At 44.1% G+C, this 18,083-nt stretch overlaps 1 protein-coding gene across 4 annotated transcripts in view; it reads left to right on the top strand.

Moving 5' to 3' along the window:
* Positions 1-18,083, top strand: part of LOC139226625 (putative leucine-rich repeat-containing protein DDB_G0290503) — a 465,741-nt gene that overhangs the window by 89,110 nt on the left and 358,548 nt on the right. For all 4 annotated transcript variants that reach the window (XM_070857512.1, XM_070857513.1, XM_070857510.1 and 1 more), the window contains one exon: positions 17,630-17,707. In XM_070857512.1, coding sequence (XP_070713613.1) covers positions 17,693-17,707 — 15 coding nt within the window. In that variant the 5' untranslated portion in view covers positions 17,630-17,692. The remainder of the gene's footprint in view (positions 1-17,629; positions 17,708-18,083) is intronic.

Raw genomic sequence — 18,083 nt, 5'->3', positions numbered from 1 at the left:
GGTCATATAGGATGTCATTTGTGACTTTGATGAGGGCAGTTCCATTGCCGTGGCAGAGCCGGGAACCTGATTGGAGAAGTTCAGACATGAAGTTGCCAGATGGGCACGGATTTGGGAGGCGACAGCACTTTCTGGGGTTTGGGAGAGGAAAGGGACGTAGGAGATGGGGAAGTAATTTGCAAGGACCGTGAGGTCAAGGATAATTTTTTTTTGAGGAAAGTTGTTATGACGGCCCCTTGCAGTCGGATCCAGGTGAATTTATAATCGGGAACAAAGAAATGGCAGACAAATTGAACAAATACTTTGGTTCTGTCTTCACGAAGGAAGACACAAATAACCTTCCGATTGTACTAGGGGACAGTAGGTCTAGTGAGAAGGAGGAACTGAAGGATATCCTTATTAGGCGGGGTGATGTGTAATGAGAAGGGACTAATTAGCAATCCTGTTGTGCGAGGCCCCTTGCAGAAGAGTAATATGGTAGAATTCTTTATTAAGATGGAGAGTGACGCAGTTAACTCGGAAACTAGGGTCCTGAACTTAAGGAAAGGTAACTTCGACGGTATGAGGCGTGAATTGGCTAGAATAGACTGGCAAAGGATACTTAAAGGGTTGACGGTGGATAAGCAATGGCAAACATTTAAAGATCACATGGATGAACTTCAGCAATTGTACATCCCTGTCTGGAGTAAAAATAAAACTGGGAAGGTGGCTCAACCATGGCTAACAAGGGAAATTAAGGATAGTGTTCATGCCAAGGAAGAGGCATATAATTTGGCTAGAAAAAGCAGCAAACCTGAGGACTGGGAGAAATTTAGAATTCAGCAGAGGAAGACTAAGGGTTTAATTAAGAGGGGGAAAATAGAGTACGAGAGGAAGCTTGCAGGGAACATAAAAACTGACTGCAAAAGCTTCAATAGATGTGTGAAGAGAAAAAGATTAGTGAAGACAAACGTAGGTCCCTTGCAGTCGGATTCAGGTGAATTTATAATGGGGAACAAAGAAATGGCAGACAAATTGAACAAATACTTCGGTTCTGTCTTCGAAGGAAGATACAAATAACCTTCCAATTGTACTAGGGGACAATAGGTCTAGTGAGAAGGAGGAACTGAAGGATATCCTTATTAGGTGGGAAATTGATGGGATTGAAGGCCAATAAATCCTTGGGGCCTGATCTGCATCTCGGAGTGGTCCGAGAAATAGTGGATGCATTGGTGATCATTTTCCAACAGTCTATCGACTCTGGATCAGTTCCTATGGACTGGAGGGTAGCTAATGTAATACCACTTTTTTTAAAAAAAAAGGAGGGAGAGAGAAAACGGGTAATTATAGACCGGTTAGCCTGACATCAGTAGTGGAGAAAATGTTGGAATCAGTCATTAAGGATGAAATAGCAGCGCATTTGGAAAGCAGTGACAGGATTGGACCAAGTCAGCATGGATTTATGAAAGGGAAATCATGCTTGACGAATCTTCTGGAATTTTTTGACTAGCAGAGTGGACAAGGGAGAACCAGTGGATGTGGTGTATTTGGACTTTCAAAAGGCTTTTGACAAGGTCCCGCACAAGAGATTGTTGTGCAAAATCAAAGCACATGGTATTGGGGGTAATGTACTTACGAGGATAGAGAACTGGTTGGCAGACAGGAAGCAGAGAGTCGGGATAAACGAGTCCTTTTCAGAATGGCAGGCAGTGACTAGTGGAGTGCCGTAGGGCTCAGTGCTGGTACCCCAGCTCTTTACAATATACATTAACGATTTAGATGAAGGAATTGAGTAATATCTCCAAGTTTGCGGATGACACTAAACTGGGTGGCGGTGTGAGCTGTGAGGAGGACGCTAAGAGGCTGCAGGGTGACTTGGACAGGTTAGGTGAGTGGGTAAATGCATGGCAAATGCAGTATAATGTGGATAAATGTGAGGTTATTCATTTTGGGGACAAAAACACGAAGGCAGAATATTATCTGGATGGCGGCAGATTAGGAAAAGGAGAGTTGCAACAAGACCTGGGTGTCATGGTTCATCAGTCACAAAGTGGGCATGCAGATACAACAGGCGGTGAAGAAGGAAAATGGTATGTTGGCCTTCATAGCTGGGGGATTTGAGTATAGGAGCAGGGAGGTCTTACTGCAGTTGTACAGGGACTTAGTGAGGCCTCATCTGGAATATTATGTACAGTTTTGGTCGTCTAATCTGAGGAAGGACGTTCTTGCTATTGAGGGAGTGCAGCGAAGGTTCACCAGACTGATTCCAGGGATGTCATATGAGGAGAGACTGGATCAACTGGGCCTTTATTCACTGGAGTTTCGAAGGATGAGAGGGGATCTCATAGAAACGTATAAGATTCTGACGGGACTGGACAGGTTAGATGCGGGAAGAATGTTCCCGATGTTGGGGATGTCCAGAGGCAGGGAACATAGTCTTAGGATAAGGGGTAGGCCATTTAGGACTGAGATGAGGAGGAACTTCTTCACTGAGTTGTTAACCTATAGAATTCCCTGCTGCAGAGAGTTGTTGATGCCAGTTCATTGGATATATTCAAGAGGGAGTTCGATATGGCTCTTGCGGCTAAAGGGATCAAGGGGCATGGAAAGAAAGCAGGAAAGGGGTCCCGAGGGAATGATCAGCCATGATCTTATTGAATGGTGGTGCAGGCTCGAAGGGCCGAATGGCCTACTCCTGCACCTATTTTCTATGTTTCTATTTGAAGTGGAGGACAGTACTCGCGGAGAGGGGGCTGTTAACTATATCAGTTAACGTGGGGTTCAGTAAGGGAAGTTGGGTGGTTAGCAGAGTAGTCAGAACAGGGCCGAGGGACCCTTCTGTTTTTTTTTCAAAAGTATTTGTCGCCAGGTTTTATGCAATGCTAGCCTCAGCTCTCAGGGAAAATGCCTTAACTATGTCTTCCACGTGGTGATTCCTGCTGCTTTCCTGTTTCTCTCTAATACCTTTAAAAGGCATCCTCCAGGCTCTAAGCCACTCTTGATTACACAGAACACTCCTTTTATATTGAACACTCACTCCTTCAATATCAAGCTTCTTCAGCTGATTTATCGTGGCACTTTTATGTTGGATTCTGAGAGACTGGCATCTGTCAGCTTGCTCCTGGTGGTTTGCACTACAAGTTTGAGTCTCTTATCCTGATGGTCTACAATTCTGTTACTGTAATATGGGAGTTGGATTTGGTAGTGTAAATACCAGAAACCATCTCATGGATATTGGTCTCTTGGCTTTTGTTTAACTTCATCCTCACAGTAAAAACAAGTTTCAAAGTCTTAGCTGGTAGCAGTCATTCATTACTTTGATAAGCTCGTTATCCTTTTGTCACCAGATAATGTTGCATAGTTTTTCCTTGGCTCAAGTACACAGAAGTCCCGGAATGCTTTGCGACTGTAACACAAAACTCCTGGTTTAATCACGAGAGATAACAAAGTTGTAATTTTTTTTTGAAAGAGCTCTGGGGTTGATGCCCAAATTTCCCTAATCACAGATATTCTGTTTAACAAGTCAGATAAGAATTTTCAAAGTGATAGTTATGTGTATATTGTGCATATATTTTAAAACTCCTGATTGGTCAGCAATTGTATTTGTAATCTCGTATTACTAGTGCTGTACCTAGAGTACACTCAGTGCCACAATAGTACCATAGAATTTCTAAGCTGGTATGATGGCACCTAAATTTGATTGTTTTAACTCCTTCCCGAGGTATTCTTTTATTAATACTGTGTATGTACAAAACACTGTGATCCCTCACTCGTATGTTAAGGGGCCTATTTCAGCATGCATTAAATCTTGTTCAAGTAGATTCCTCTTTATCCTTTAGTTAAATTTTTAGGAGATTCTAGAAATTAACTAAGGCTTGGTAGGTGGGATGAAAGAAGAGAATTGTGAGAACAAGGAGTAATAAGGCAAGCTTTATCTTTTTATTTGTTCCTGGGATATGTGCGTCACTGGCAAAGCCGGCATTTATTGCCCATCACTAATTGCCCTTGAGAAGGTGGTGGTGAGCCGCCAATTCAGAGGGCAGTTAAGAGTCAACCACATTGTGGGTCTGGAGTCAGACCAGGTAAGGATGGCAGATTTCCTTCCTTAAGGGACATTAGTGAATGAGATGGGTTTTTCTGACAATCCGGCAGTTTCATGGTCACCATTACTGATTTTAGCTTTTAACTGAATTTTAGCCATTAACTAAATTTAAATTCCCCAGCTGCCGTGGTGGGATTTGAACTGGTGTATCTGGAAAATTAGTCCAGACTTCTGGATTACTAGTCCAGTAACAGAACCACTACACTAGCGTACCCCTTAATCTCAGTGTTGCTTTTCTCATTTGAAATAAATAAACTAACTTCATGGTGAAGAGCTAGTAGATTTTGGTGCGAAGATGATTTAAATCTTTCTGAAAGCTAGATATTCTGTACACATCAATTATGTATGTGCTTATATTAGTGTTATCGCATAGTGTAGTGATACCAATACAGAATAGAGAAAAAAAATGTATTTCAACCAGAACACCTTAATGTTAATATGCCTCTTGTGTGATGCTCTTAATTTGTGCGCTCAAATTGCTCCCAATGCTGCTGTCACCATCAGTGATAGATAGTATTGTAAGCACCAGGACTTCACTGGTGCTAAATTGCCCAAAATGCTCTCCAGTCATGAACCAAATTTGGAACGGGGGAAAGAAAACTATAGTTTGTACTGATAGATGTTTTTCTCACAGATAGAACATCGAAATTTCACCCACCCACCATTACCCTTTACTGAAATGTTATTGACAACACTTAGGGCCCAAGTTTCCACACGATAAAAAATGGGCGCCCCTCCGAGCTGGGCGCCCGTTTTTCGCGCCACAAAGTGCGTCTAAAAAAAACCCTCCGTATTCTCCACCTCCCTGCAGGTCCACTGGCCCTCGGCGCGGCGCAGCAGGAGCTGTAGGGGGCGGTGCTAGGACCCTGCGCCAAAAACAGTGCCGGGAGCTCTGCACATGCGCGCTACAGTGGGCACGCAAGTGCAGTAGCTCCAGGCGCCCGAAACTGTGTGGGAGGGGCCCGAAGCACGCAGCCCCTAGCTCTGGCCGAATGGCCTCACTGGCGCTGCGTGAATAAGGCTCCTCCCATGGCCAGCTCCTGCCGACTCCCGCTCCCCCGACTTGACCCGCCTGTCGCTACCGCTCCTGCTTCCACCCCCCCCCCCCCCCCGACCGGACCGGACTCGTCTGCGTCTGCCGCTCCCGCTCCCACCCGACTCTGCTCTCGCCCCCGGACTGGATCCGACCTGACCTCCCCCTCCCCGACCTGACCTCCCCCTCCCCGACCTGACCTCCCCCTCCCCGACCTGACCTCCCTCTCCCCGACCTGACCTCCCTCTCCCCGACCTGACCTCCCTCTCCCCGACCTGACCTCCCTCTCCCCGACCTGACCTCCCTCTCCCTCTCCCCGACCTGACCTCCCTCTCCCTCTCCCCGACCTGACCTCCCTCTCCCTCTCCCCGACCTGACCTCCCTCTCCCTCTCCCCGACCTGACCTCCCTCTCCCTCTCCCCGACCTGACCTCCCTCTCCCTCTCCCCGACCTGACCTCCCTCTCCCTCTCCCCGACCTGACCTCCCTCTCCCTCTCCCCGACCTGACCTCCCTCTCCCTCTCCCCGACCTGACCTCCCTCTCCCTCTCCCCGACCTGACCTCCCTCTCCCTCTCCCCGAGCTGACCTCCCTCTCCCTCTCCCCGACCTGACCTCCCTCTCCCTCTCCCCGACCTGACCTCCCTCTCCCTCTCCCCGACCTGACCTCCCTCTCCCTCTCCCCGACCTGACCTCCCTCTCCCTCTCCCCGACCTGACCTCCCTCTCCCTCTCCCCGACCTGACCTCCCTCTCCCTCTCCCCGACCTGACCTCCCTCTCCCTCCCCCCGACCTGACCTCCCTCTCCCTCTCCCCGACCTGACCTCCCTCTCCCTCTCCCTCTCCCTCTCCCCGACCTGACCTCCCTCTCCCTCTCCCCGACCTGACCTCCCTCTCCCTCTCCCTCTCCCCGACCTGACCTCCCTCTCCCTCTCCCTCTCCCCGACCTGACCTCCCTCTCCCTCTCCCTCTCCCCGACCTGACCTCCCTCTCCCTCTCCCTCTCCCCGACCTGACCTCCCTCTCCCTCTCCCCGACCTGACCTCCCTCTCCCTCTCCCCGACCTGACCTCCCTCTCCCTCTCCCCGACCTCCCTCTCCCTCTCCCTCTCCCCGACCTCCCTCTCCCTCTCCCTCTCCCCGACCTGACCTCCCTCTCCCTCTCCCCGACCTGACCTCCCTCTCCCTCTCCCCGACCTGACCTCCCTCTCCCTCTCCCCGACCTGACCTCCCTCTCCCTCTCCCCGACCTGACCTCCCTCTCCCTCTCCCCGACCTGACCTGACCTCCCTCTCCCTCTCCCCGACCTGACCTCCCTCTCCCTCTCCCCGACCTGACCTCCCTCTCCCTCTCCCCGACCTGACCTCCCTCTCCCTCTCCCCGACCTGACCTCCCTCTCCCCCGACCCGACCTGACCTCCCTCTCCCCCGACCCGACCTGACCTCCCTCTCCCCCGACCCGACCTGACCTCCCTCTCCCCCGACCCGACCTGACCTCCCTCTCCCCCGACCCGACCTGACCTCCCTCTCCCCCGACCCGACCTGACCTCCCTCTCCCCCGACCCGACCTGACCTCCCTCTCCCCCGACCCGACCTGACCTCCCTCTCCCCCGACCCGACCTGACCTCCCTCTCCCCCGACCCGACCTGACGCCACCTACCTCTGGTGCTGGGGACGAGCCCTACCCGAAATCTCGGGCCCGGCCCGTTCAGCCTTCTGTCCCGACGGCAAACCGCTTCTTAAAGGCCTGCCTGAAGAACTTTCACACAGGTAGGAACATGGTTTATTTAATCTTTTCTTTGCTTATAAATGTTTATTCAGGTTGGATTTATTTGTATAATATTTGTATAAGTATAACTAAGGATTTATTGTAGAATTTAATGACTTCCCTTCCCCCCCCCCCCTCGTTCCCTGTGCCTGATTTTTCAATGTGTAGAACAGGTTTTTTCAGTTCTACAAAAATCTTCACTTGCTCCATTCTAAGTTAGTTTGGAGTACGTTTTCATTGTGAAACTTTGAAATCAGGCGTCAGTGGCTGGACACGCCCCCTTTTGAAGAAAAAATTCTGTTCCAAAGTAGAACTGTTCTACCTGACTAGAACTGCAGGAAAAAAAATGTGGAGAATTGCGATTTCTAAGATAGTCCGTTCTCCACCAGTTGCTCCTAAAAATCAGGCGCAAATCATGTGGAAACTTGGGCCCATAGAATTTATGTCTAACCAAGATTGGCAAAAGTCCAAATTTCTAACATTTTAAATGGAAGGGGACGAGGAAAGTGAGATTGCAGAATAAATGTTTTTAAAGCTGCTTTTATATTGCTGCGCACCCATTGGCTCCCATAGCGTGGGTCTCACGAAACCAGCAGCGACATCAGAATAAGTGGTTTCCTTTACATTGGAGAGACTAACCGCAGATTGGGTGATCACTTTATGGATCACCTCCGTTCAATCTGTAAGCGTGACCCCTGTCGCTTTAATTCTCCGCTCCACTCCCACTCTGATCTCTCTGTCCTTGGCCTCTTGCACTGTTCCAACGAAGCTCAACATAAGCTTGAGAAACAGCACCTCGTCTTTCGATTAAGCATTTTACAGCTTTCTGGACTCAATATTGAGTTCAACAATTTCAGACCATAACCTCTGCCCATATTTTTCTTCACACAGCAGCTGTTGATGATTCCTACCATTCCCTCATCTAGAATCATCTTTTGTTTCTTAACTTGTCCCATTACCATCTCCTTTTGCCTTGTATCATCATCTCTTTTGTCTTTTAATCTTTTCTGCCTTCCACCCAATCACAGACCTTCCCTTTTGTTCTTTCCTCCCCTCCCCCCTTTCCCTGCTCCAATACTTGCTTAAAAATCTGTTACATCTCTAACTTTTTCCAGTTCTGACGAAGGGTCATCGACCTGAAACATTAACTCTGTTTCTCTCTCCACAGATGCTGCCTGACCTGCAGAGTATTTCCAGCATTTTCTGTTTTTTTTCCCCACAGTATTTTGCTTCTGTATCTAGATAGATTTGATAAGACTAACAGCCTGGAAGGCCCATGTTGTTTTCAAACTCGATCTTCCCAACTACTGAGACGCCTTCTTGGGGCCAATAATATCACTGTTGTTTCAGCAGCATGTTAAAGTAGTCCAGACTTCACTGCTTTGTGCATCCACATTTGTCAGAATGTCACTGGTAGCCTGCACACATTGCATCTGGTTTAGAGGAAAACTAGCTGCACTATACTAGAACTGCAATAAGAATATTCTTGCAAGTTCTGGGTGTTATATAAAAGTAACTTAAATTATATGACATCACTTCAGTTTCTATGCATTACTGCACTATTCTCAGGCTAACTGCCCATTCCTTTGCTATTAGCATTTAATGTCCAAAGATTCCCTAGCATTGCAGACACCAGCATATTACATTTTTATTTTTTATATGTAGCCTTGTGTATAAATATCATTAAACAATAATGCATAAGAATTTGTACCAAGAATTAGCACTTTCAGGGGTCATAGAAAACAGACATAGAAAATAGATGCAGGAGTAGGCCATTTGGCCCTTCGATCCTGCACCACCATTTAATATGATCATGGCTGATCAGGCAACTTCAGTACCCCATTCCTGCTTTTTCTCCATACCCCTTTAGCCGTAAGGGTCACATCTAACTCCATTTTGAATATATCTAACAAAACTAGCCTCAACAACTTTCTGTGGTAGAGAATTCCACAGGTTCACAATTCTGAGTGAAAAAGTTTCTCCTCATCTCGGTCCTAAATGGCTTACCCTTTACCCTTCGACTCTGACCCCTGGTTCTGGACTTCCCCAACATCGGGTACATTCTTCCTGCATCTAACCTGTCCAGTCCCGTCAGAATGAGATCCCTTCTCATTCTTCTAAATTCCAGTGACTATAAGCCTAGTCGATCCAGTTTTTCTTCATATGTCAGTCCTACCATCCCTGGAATCAGTCTGGTGAACCTTCGCTGCACTCCCTCAATAGCAAGAATGTCCTTCCTCAGATTAGGAGACCAAAACTGTACACACTATTCAAGGTATGGCCTCACCAAGGGCCTGTACAACTGCAGTAAGACCTCCCTGCTCCTATACTCAAATCCTCTTGCTATGAAGGCCAACATGCCATTTGCCGCCTTCACTGCCTGCTGTACCTGCATGCCAACTTTCAATGACTGATGTACCATGGCACCCAGGGCTCGTTGCACCTCCCATTTTCCTAATCTGTCACCATTCAGATAATAATCTGCCTTCCTGTTTTGCCACCAAAGTAGATAACCTCACATTTATCTACATTATACTTCATCTGCCATGTATTTATTTGCCCACTCACCTAACCTGTCCAAGTCATCCTGCAGCCTCTTGGCGTCCTCCTCATAGCTCACACCGCCACCCAGTTAGTGTCATCTGCAAATTTGGAGATGTTACATTCACTTCCTTCGTCTAAATCATTAATGTATATTGTAAATAGCCGGGGTCCCAGCACTGAGCCTTGCGGTACCCCACTAGTCACTGCCTGCCATTTTGACAGGGACCCATTTATTCCTACTCTTTGCTTCCTGTCATGATGAATCAGTTGAAGTTTGTGGTTGTGATTACTGATGTCGTTGCCTGTAACAAGTTAACAAGTATTTGTGAATGACCGTTGTCCATTCAGAAGTATCTTCTGCATTAACACCATGAAAGAAACAGATTTTCTTGGGTATTCAAAAAAAAATCAAGAACATTGACTCTTATCCTCATTTCATTCAGACATTTCACCATGTTGTGCACAAAGACTTTCTTAAATTTAAAAATCCTCTCTGCTCTGCGCAGTTACATTACCAATGCATGTGAATACATCCTTCAAGTTAATACTTGTTTCCTAAAGCGTCTCAAACTGTAATTTATGATTGCTTGAAACAAGTCTTGAAATGCCTTTGTGGTTAATGTACAGTTGTTGTCAAGCTGATGGATGACAGGAGCATGTTCCTCTGTTACAACTAGTGACATGCCTATTCAGATGTGGTATAGATGATCCCAAGCTTCTAAAAGCAACTACATTGTGCCAACAGGATTCCATTTTTCAACCTCAATAGGTCGCAGTTCCAAAATTGTGCAGAGGTTTAGACCAGTTGGGACTATGAGATTTCGACTGCCTTTAAGCTTGTTAGAATCTGAAACTTTATTTTAATAGTACAACTTGGAAATCAAGTTTTATAAAGCAAGAATATCAATACACTGTTTACGCAGCAGTAGTTCCACGAAGTATTAGACAATCCTGCAACTCTTGGAACTACTGCTGCGTAAACAGTGTATTGATAATCTTAATTTTGGTTCTTCTGTTTGTGGGTTTAATACTCAGAACTAATTCTATTTGAAGGAAAATTGCTTTTTAAATGTACTTTGGGTGGGAATTCTTAAAACAGCTTATTTTTGGTTGGCTTTCTTAATGCAAGAAGTTGATGTGCTTGATCAGATCAAGCTCTTTGGACTTCTGTGATCCGTATGACTGGGGCCAAGTTTTATGGGGAGTTGTGTTTCCGGAAAAGATCAAGCCGATACTCGAGTTAGCATTTTTAAAATTTTGTTTCAGAAAAAGAAAATTCAAAATTATTATAGAAATTTGTAAAATTCCCAGAATCTCCATCCAGTTGATTTTTGGCCTATCTACTTTGAATCCTTTGCATTTAAAATATTGGTGATAGGTATTATTCCAAATTATGGGCCCAAATTTGGTCAGGAGTTGCTCTGTTTTATTTGGAGCAACTTGATAACATAAGAACATAAGAAATAGGAGCAGGAGAAGACCATACGGCCCCTCGAGCCTGCTCCGCCATTTAATACGATCATGGCTGATCCGACCATGGACTCGGGTCCACTTCCCTGCCCGCTCTCCATAACCGCTTATTCCCTTATCATTTAAGAAACTGTCTATTTCTGTCTTAAATTTATTCAGTGTCCCAGCTTCCACAGCTCTCTGAGGCAGCGAATTCCACAGATCCACAATCCTCAGAAGAAATTTCTCCTCATCTGTTTAAAATGGGCGGCCCCTTATTCTAAGATTATGCCCTCAAGTTCTAGTCTCCCCCATCAGCGGAAATATCTTCTCTGCATCCATCTTGTCAAGCCCCCTCATAATCTTATACGTTTCGATAAGATCACCTCTCATTCTTCTGAATTCCAATGAGTAGAGGTCCAACCTACTCAACCTTTCCTCATAAGTCAACCCCCTCATCTCTGAATCAACCTTGTGAACCTTCTCTGAACTGCCTTCAAAGCAAGTATATCCTTTCGTAAATATGAAACCAAAACTGCACGCAGTATTCCAGGTGTGGCCTCCCCAATATCCTGTACAACTGTAGCAAGACTTCCCTGCTTTTATACTCCATCCCCTTTGGAAAAAAAGGCCAAGATTCCATTGGCCTTCCTGATCACTTGCTGTACCTGCATACTAACCTTTTGTGTTTCATGCACAAGTACCCCCAGGTCCTGCTGTACTGCAGCACTTTGCAATCTTTCTCCATTTAAATAATAACTTGCTCGATTTTTTTTCTGCCAAAGTGCATGACCTCACACTTTCCAACATTATACTCCATCTGCCAAATTTTTGCTCACTCACTTAGCCTTTCTGTGTCCTTTTGCAGATTTTATGTGTCCTCCTCACATACTGCTTTCCCCCCCATCTTTGTATCGTCGGCAAACTTGGCTATGTTACACTCAGTTCCTTCCTCCAAGTCATTAATATAGATTGTAAATAGTTGGGGTCCCAGCACGGATCCCTGCGGTACCCTGGTTACTGATTGCCAACCCAAGAATGAACCATTTATCCCTACTCTCTGTTTTCTGTTTGTTAGCCAATCCTCTATCCATGCTAATATATTACCCCCAACACCGTGATCTTTTATTTTGTACAGTAACCTTTTATATGTCCAAATGCCTTCTGGAAGTCCAAATACACTACATCCACTGGTTCCCCTTTATCCATCCTGTTCATTACATCCTCGAAGAATTCTAGCAAATTTGTCAAACATGACTTCCTCTTCATAAATCCATGCTGACTCTGCCTGACTAAATTTTGCTTTTCTAAATGTCTTGCTACTGCTTCTTTAATAATGGACTCCAACATTTTCCCAACCACAGATATTAGACTAACTGGTCTATAGTTTCCTGCTTTTTGTCTGCCTCCTTTTTTAAATAGGGGCGTTACATTTGCAGTTTTCCAATCTGCTGGGACCTCCCCAGAATCCAGGGAATTTGGTAAATTACAACCAATGCATCCACTATCCCTGTCGTTGCTTCTCAAGACATGGAGTATCTTAAAAATCCCCATTCTGCACATTTAATTTGCACCAGTGTAAGTGAGTTAGTTAGGTTCTTTTTTTGTTTAGTTTTTTTTTCAAAAGGGGTTGTTACCAGCCACCTATGCCTGTTCTGGCCATTTAAGCCAGTTAATAGTTGCTCCAAACCAACTTAGGCCAGCGTATGTGGCCGAACAGAAAACCCTTGCGTAGAGTTAAGAAATCAGCGCATTCTAAAGCACCAAACAAAGCACAAAAATAAGCATTCAATAACAAATAAAAAAATAGAAGGAACGCTGCACCTAAAGCACCAAAACCAAAGTAATAAGCAATCAATCAATCAATAACAAATTAAAAAAAAAAATAGAAGTCCTACCAAAACACGGCCCGGGAAGGCAGCGGGCTGCCAATGAGAGCCTATTTGGCCAGGGCTAGAGGTGGCACGCTTCGGCCCCTCCCACACAGCCTGCAGCGCACACTCACATATTCTGGGGTCGAGGAGCTAAAGTGCATGCACGCGCACTCTAGCACGCATGTGCAGAGGTCCTGGCACTGTTTTCAGCACCGGGACGTGGCTCCGCCTCCAAATCCAGTTGCAACTCTACGCCATCATCGAGGAGAGGCTGGGGAGCGGCCAAACTTGCCCGAAGATTTTTGGCGCCCTTGGAGTTCTACAAAATTACCGCACCTCTGGCGAGTACGCCAGAAATCTCTACTGGCCAAATTTGGGCCCGATGTGTGGGCCCAAGAAAAATTACTCATGTTTTATTCTAATCTGATTTTACAGAATTTTACATAATTTTACACCCACTAACTGTTAATTATCAATATCTAGCAATGATTTTAGCTAAACTGTGTGGGCCAGGAAATTATAAATATAAAAATAGTATTTTACTATAGTTGATCATTTTATCTAATTGCAGAAAGGAGGATGGACAAGTAAATAACTTGGCCAGGGTTCATCTGTGCCCAGTAGGTAAAGCAGTGTGACTTAAGGTGAAATATCCTGCTGTTTTTTTAATTACTTCCACCACCTTATTTTTCTTCCTGTTGGTTAGCCATACTGTTGGTGTTCACTAGGTGGCTGAAATTGGCACTTTGTCAATTTGCGGGTGAGAAAACAAAGGTTGAATGTGATTTTCTGCCAAAACGAAATTTGAGCCCATTTCTGCTAATAGGTGCTGGTGAGGGGAGGTGCGGAATGGGGAGGGTGAAGCAAGATTGCCTTGTGCTTTGTGAAACAATGGTTGCATTACTTTTTTTTTGTGAACAAGATTTTATAATTGGTTGCAAAAAATATATATACAAGTAGAGGAAAGAGATTAGTATTATTGCATATCACATCATTCAAACAAATCAAGCAGGAAATCACTTCCAGACTCGACTACCCAAATACTCTCTCTGCCTTCCTCCCATCCTCCACCTTCCATAAACTATGTCCAAACTTCTGCAACTCATATCCTGTCCTGCACTCAGTGCAACTTGTCCTTTACTCCCATCCTCATTGATCTACCTCGGTTCCCTGCCCCACTTTTCTTTGCCTTATAAATTCCAACATGGCCTTGCCCCACCCAATCTTCTTTAGCTCTATATCTCTGGCTCTGCGTCCCCCTCGCCCTGGCTCTCCCTCCCCTAGTGTGTGTTGCTCTGTGTGTGTGTGTGTCTCGCGCTCTCTCTCTCCTACTCCAGTGTGTGTGCTCTCTTTTCTCTCTTCTCTTTTCTCTCTTCTCTCTCTCTCTCTCTTTCCCTCCCTCCCCTCTCTTTTCTCTGTCTCTGCTCCCCTCTCACTCTTCCCCCTCCGCCATTAAAATATTTAACGTTTCAATTTAGCTGTTGAGTTTTTGATCTTTTTTACCTGTACTCTAAATTAAACTGGCTCTTGCATCTCTGGATCACTCTGGAGAAAGTATATCTTTGGGGAGTGTATTTGTTAGCCTTGAGATGCCCCCATGGTGGCAAAACAGAAAATCTTCAATTATTTTCAAGCGACTGGAATTTATCTTGTGCTTTCTTCGAAAACGGTAGAACGTCACACCAGACCTCATTTTAAAATATTAATCGAATGTATTAAATAAACACAGGATTAAGGGATATCATAAAAATATGTAAAGGAAGATCTTGCCTTTCATGACCAGAAAGGATCCCAAAGCTCCTTGCAGCCAATAAAGTATTTTTTTTGAAATGCAGCAGTGAAATTTGCACACTGCAAGGCCCCGCAAACAGCAATGTGATAAAGACCAGATAATCTGTTTTAGTGGTGTTGGATGAGGATTAAATATTGGCCAGGACACCAAGGAGGACCTCCTTGCTCTTCTTAGAAATAGTGCAATGGGATCTTTTACATTGCTCCGAGAGGGCAGACATGGCCTTGGTTTAACATCTCCTCTGAAAGATAGCACCTTTGACAATGCAGCGTTCCCTCAGTACTGCACTGGAGTGTCAACCTAGAGTTTGTGCTCCAGCTTTGGAATGGGACTTGAATCTGCAACCTTCTGACTCAGGTGATTATGCTACCACTGTGGCTCTTTTTAATATTATGGGCTAGTACCATTATTTTCCAGCTAAGAGTAAATGACTGGCCAAACTAATTGATTCTGGAAGCTAACCATTTTATAACTTTCAAATTGATTGACTAGTAGATTATTTTTCTCTGTTTATATTAAAAAAAAGGAAACTTGCAAATAGAATCATACAGCACAGAAGACGACCCTTCGGCTCATCGTGCATGTGCTGGCTCTTTGGTAGAGCTATTCAATTAATCCCACTACCCTGCTCTTTCTCCATAGCCTTGTCATTTTTTTCCCTTCAAGTATTTATCTAATTCTCAATTTTACCATTGAATCTGCTTTCACCACCCTTTCAGGCAATGCTTTCCAGATCACAACAATTCGCTGTGTTTATAAAAAATGAGTCTCCTACTGTCACCTCTGGTTCTTTTGCCAGTCACCTTAAATCTGTGTCTTCTAGTTACTGGCCCTTCTGCCACTGGACACACTTTCTTCTTCTTTACTCCATCAAAACCATTCATGATTTTGAACACCTTTCTAAATTTCCTCTGCTTTGAGAACAACCTCAGCTTTTCCAGTCTCGTGCCACATAACTGATGTTCATCATCCTTGATGTCATTGTAGAAAGTCTCTTCTGCACCTTCTCCAAGGCCATGACTTCTGTCCTAAAGTGTGGTGCTCAGAATTGAACACATTACTCCAGCTGAGGCCTAGCCTGTGTTTTTATAAAGGATTAGCATAACTTCCTTGCTTTTGTACTCGATTCCTCTATCAACAAAGCCAAGGATTCCATATGCTTTTTTAACCGCCTTCTCAGCTTATCCTGCTACCTTCAAAGATTTGTGTGCATGAAAACAGAGAGTCCAAAACCTCCACAGATCTGAGTTTATCCAGTCAATAACTAAGCCATACACACCAGGAAGGAATAATGTTTAATCATCCCTGGTCTTTGCTGAGTTTAAAAAAAGTAACAATGTTAGTAAATCAACAGATACAAAAATCTGATGACCTTGGAGAGCCCAGTTTAAATAGCCGTTTAATAGTAAACTTCAACAATACAAAATAGCCATGCCATCAAAATTGATAAATTTTGCATGGCTGTGCTTATTTAAAATTTATGTGCACCTGATATTTCTCCTATTTTAAGTGTGACCTGTATTGACTAGTCTAACAAAAATATCTTTCTTTAAAAGCAACAGGCAAAGGCATTAACTCCCAAGATATAATGACCCTTTAAGAGTAAATCCATAATGCAGTATTGTGGAATGTTTGTTTCTAGCTCATTCCTAAATTATTTTCACTGGTTGGACTGTTGATCCAACATTAGTGATTGTGCAATTATAATGTTTTAAATTAATGCCAATGCAAGTTAACAAAAATTGATCAAATTACCCTGTAATCAGGATAGTAATTGTGCCAAATAAAGATTTTTTTTCTTTGAAAAAGATTCTATAATCTAGTAGTCTTGTAAAAGGATCTAATATCCTTTTTACATATTTATGCAATGTGCTATGAAGTGTCTGGAAAAAAAACTGATATTTTTTTTAAATAGAAGTTTTATAATCTAAAGGGTTATTTTTCTTCACTTTCAGCAGAGATGAATCATAGAAACATTATTGAATGATACTGCACAGAAGGATGCCATTTGCCTCATTGTGCCAGCTCTTTTGTAGAGCTATCCAATTAGTCTCATTCCCCTGCTCCTTTCCCATGAAGACATGAACAACACACAATCCTTAAGTAGCTATATGCCAAGTAGAATTGACAACTTCAATATAAATGAGATGGAAGTCCTAAATAGCTATAGAGACTTAAAACAAATGGATTCGCTAGGATACATCGTATTTATCCTAGAAAGCTAAGAGACGAGGGAGGAGATTTGTAATGCATGAACAGTAATTGAGGGAGTTGGTAAACACTGGGGAGGTCCCAGTAGATTGGGAATGGGCCAACATGTTTCAAAGAAGATAACAAAACAGATGAGACACAAGGGAGATATGCAAGTACTGCTACCAGTTCAAAGAAGGTTGGTCTCTAGCAATCAGAGGATTGAATTTTGAGGAAAGACTGGAGGAACTTGGCTTTTCAACCTTTAATGCAGACAGTTGAGAACTGACCTTGTAGAAGTACGCAAGGTATCAAACTGCATGGAAAAAAGTATTAATCTGTGGAAGTAGGATCCGGAGGAGTGGTTCAAACTAGTGAAAGGGAAATTTAGGACTAATGTCACAAAGTTCTTCTGTGGGTTCAACACATGAAATGGACTTCTAGTTAAAGTTGAAGAGTAAAAATCTTAGCACCGTTGACTACCAGGATGGGGGTAATTCTAGGGTCTTTGTGGAGGATAAACTAAAATCAACTAAGTGGCCACTTTCATCTATATGTAAGTGACTATGCTTAAGTCTCATGTCAAAGTATGTTTCTTTTGGTGCTGAGCGGCCTCAGGCACCTTCCCAACTGATCACGTGAGCTTGGACAGTGAACGTGTGACTGCTTGACTAGGTGAACATCATAACTTGGTCTGTCTCGGCTGAAAAAGCATTCATTTTGTGTATTGTAACGTAAGCAGTGTTCATAATCTCATTTCTTTGCATTTTTTAAATTTATGTTTGGCTAATATAGATTGTTAATCAGGTTTGTTCATGATGAATAAGTTAATTAAATCTCTCCATGTTGTAAAATTTAGGTTGGAGAAATGTTCATAATGGTTTGTTTTGCTGCTTTTGATTATAGGCTAAAGCCATCTACGGAGGCTGGTTGTGTTTGGCACCCGAAGGCACCGATTTTGAAAATCCAATGCAGAGATCTAGGGTAAGTTTCCAACTCTCTTTTTAAAAAAAAATGTACTCTTTGAAATTTAGCCTCCTATGTGTATAACTTCGAGTGGTACTAGATTTAAAAAAAAAATTGTTTTAATCTGTATTTGCAAGTATTCTTAATTTGATATGTTGGGGTTTCAAATTTCTTGAGTGGACATGGCAAAGACTATGGGCTCTAACAATAACCCAGCTCTGGCACTTGACACCTGTGCGTCAGAGCTAGCTGGGTCCCTAGATATGCTGTTCCACTACAGCTACAATACTGGCATCTACCTGACAATATGGAAAATTGTCCAGGTATGCCCTGTCCACAAAATCCAACCGGGCCATTTACTACCCTATCAGCCTACTCCCAATTATCAGCAAAG

Source organism: Pristiophorus japonicus, chromosome 16, assembly GCF_044704955.1.
Source record: "Pristiophorus japonicus isolate sPriJap1 chromosome 16, sPriJap1.hap1, whole genome shotgun sequence".
Lineage (NCBI taxonomy): Eukaryota > Metazoa > Chordata > Chondrichthyes > Pristiophoridae > Pristiophorus > Pristiophorus japonicus.
Note: the sequence above shows the minus strand (reverse complement) of the source record. Positions and strands in the feature narration are given on the sequence as shown.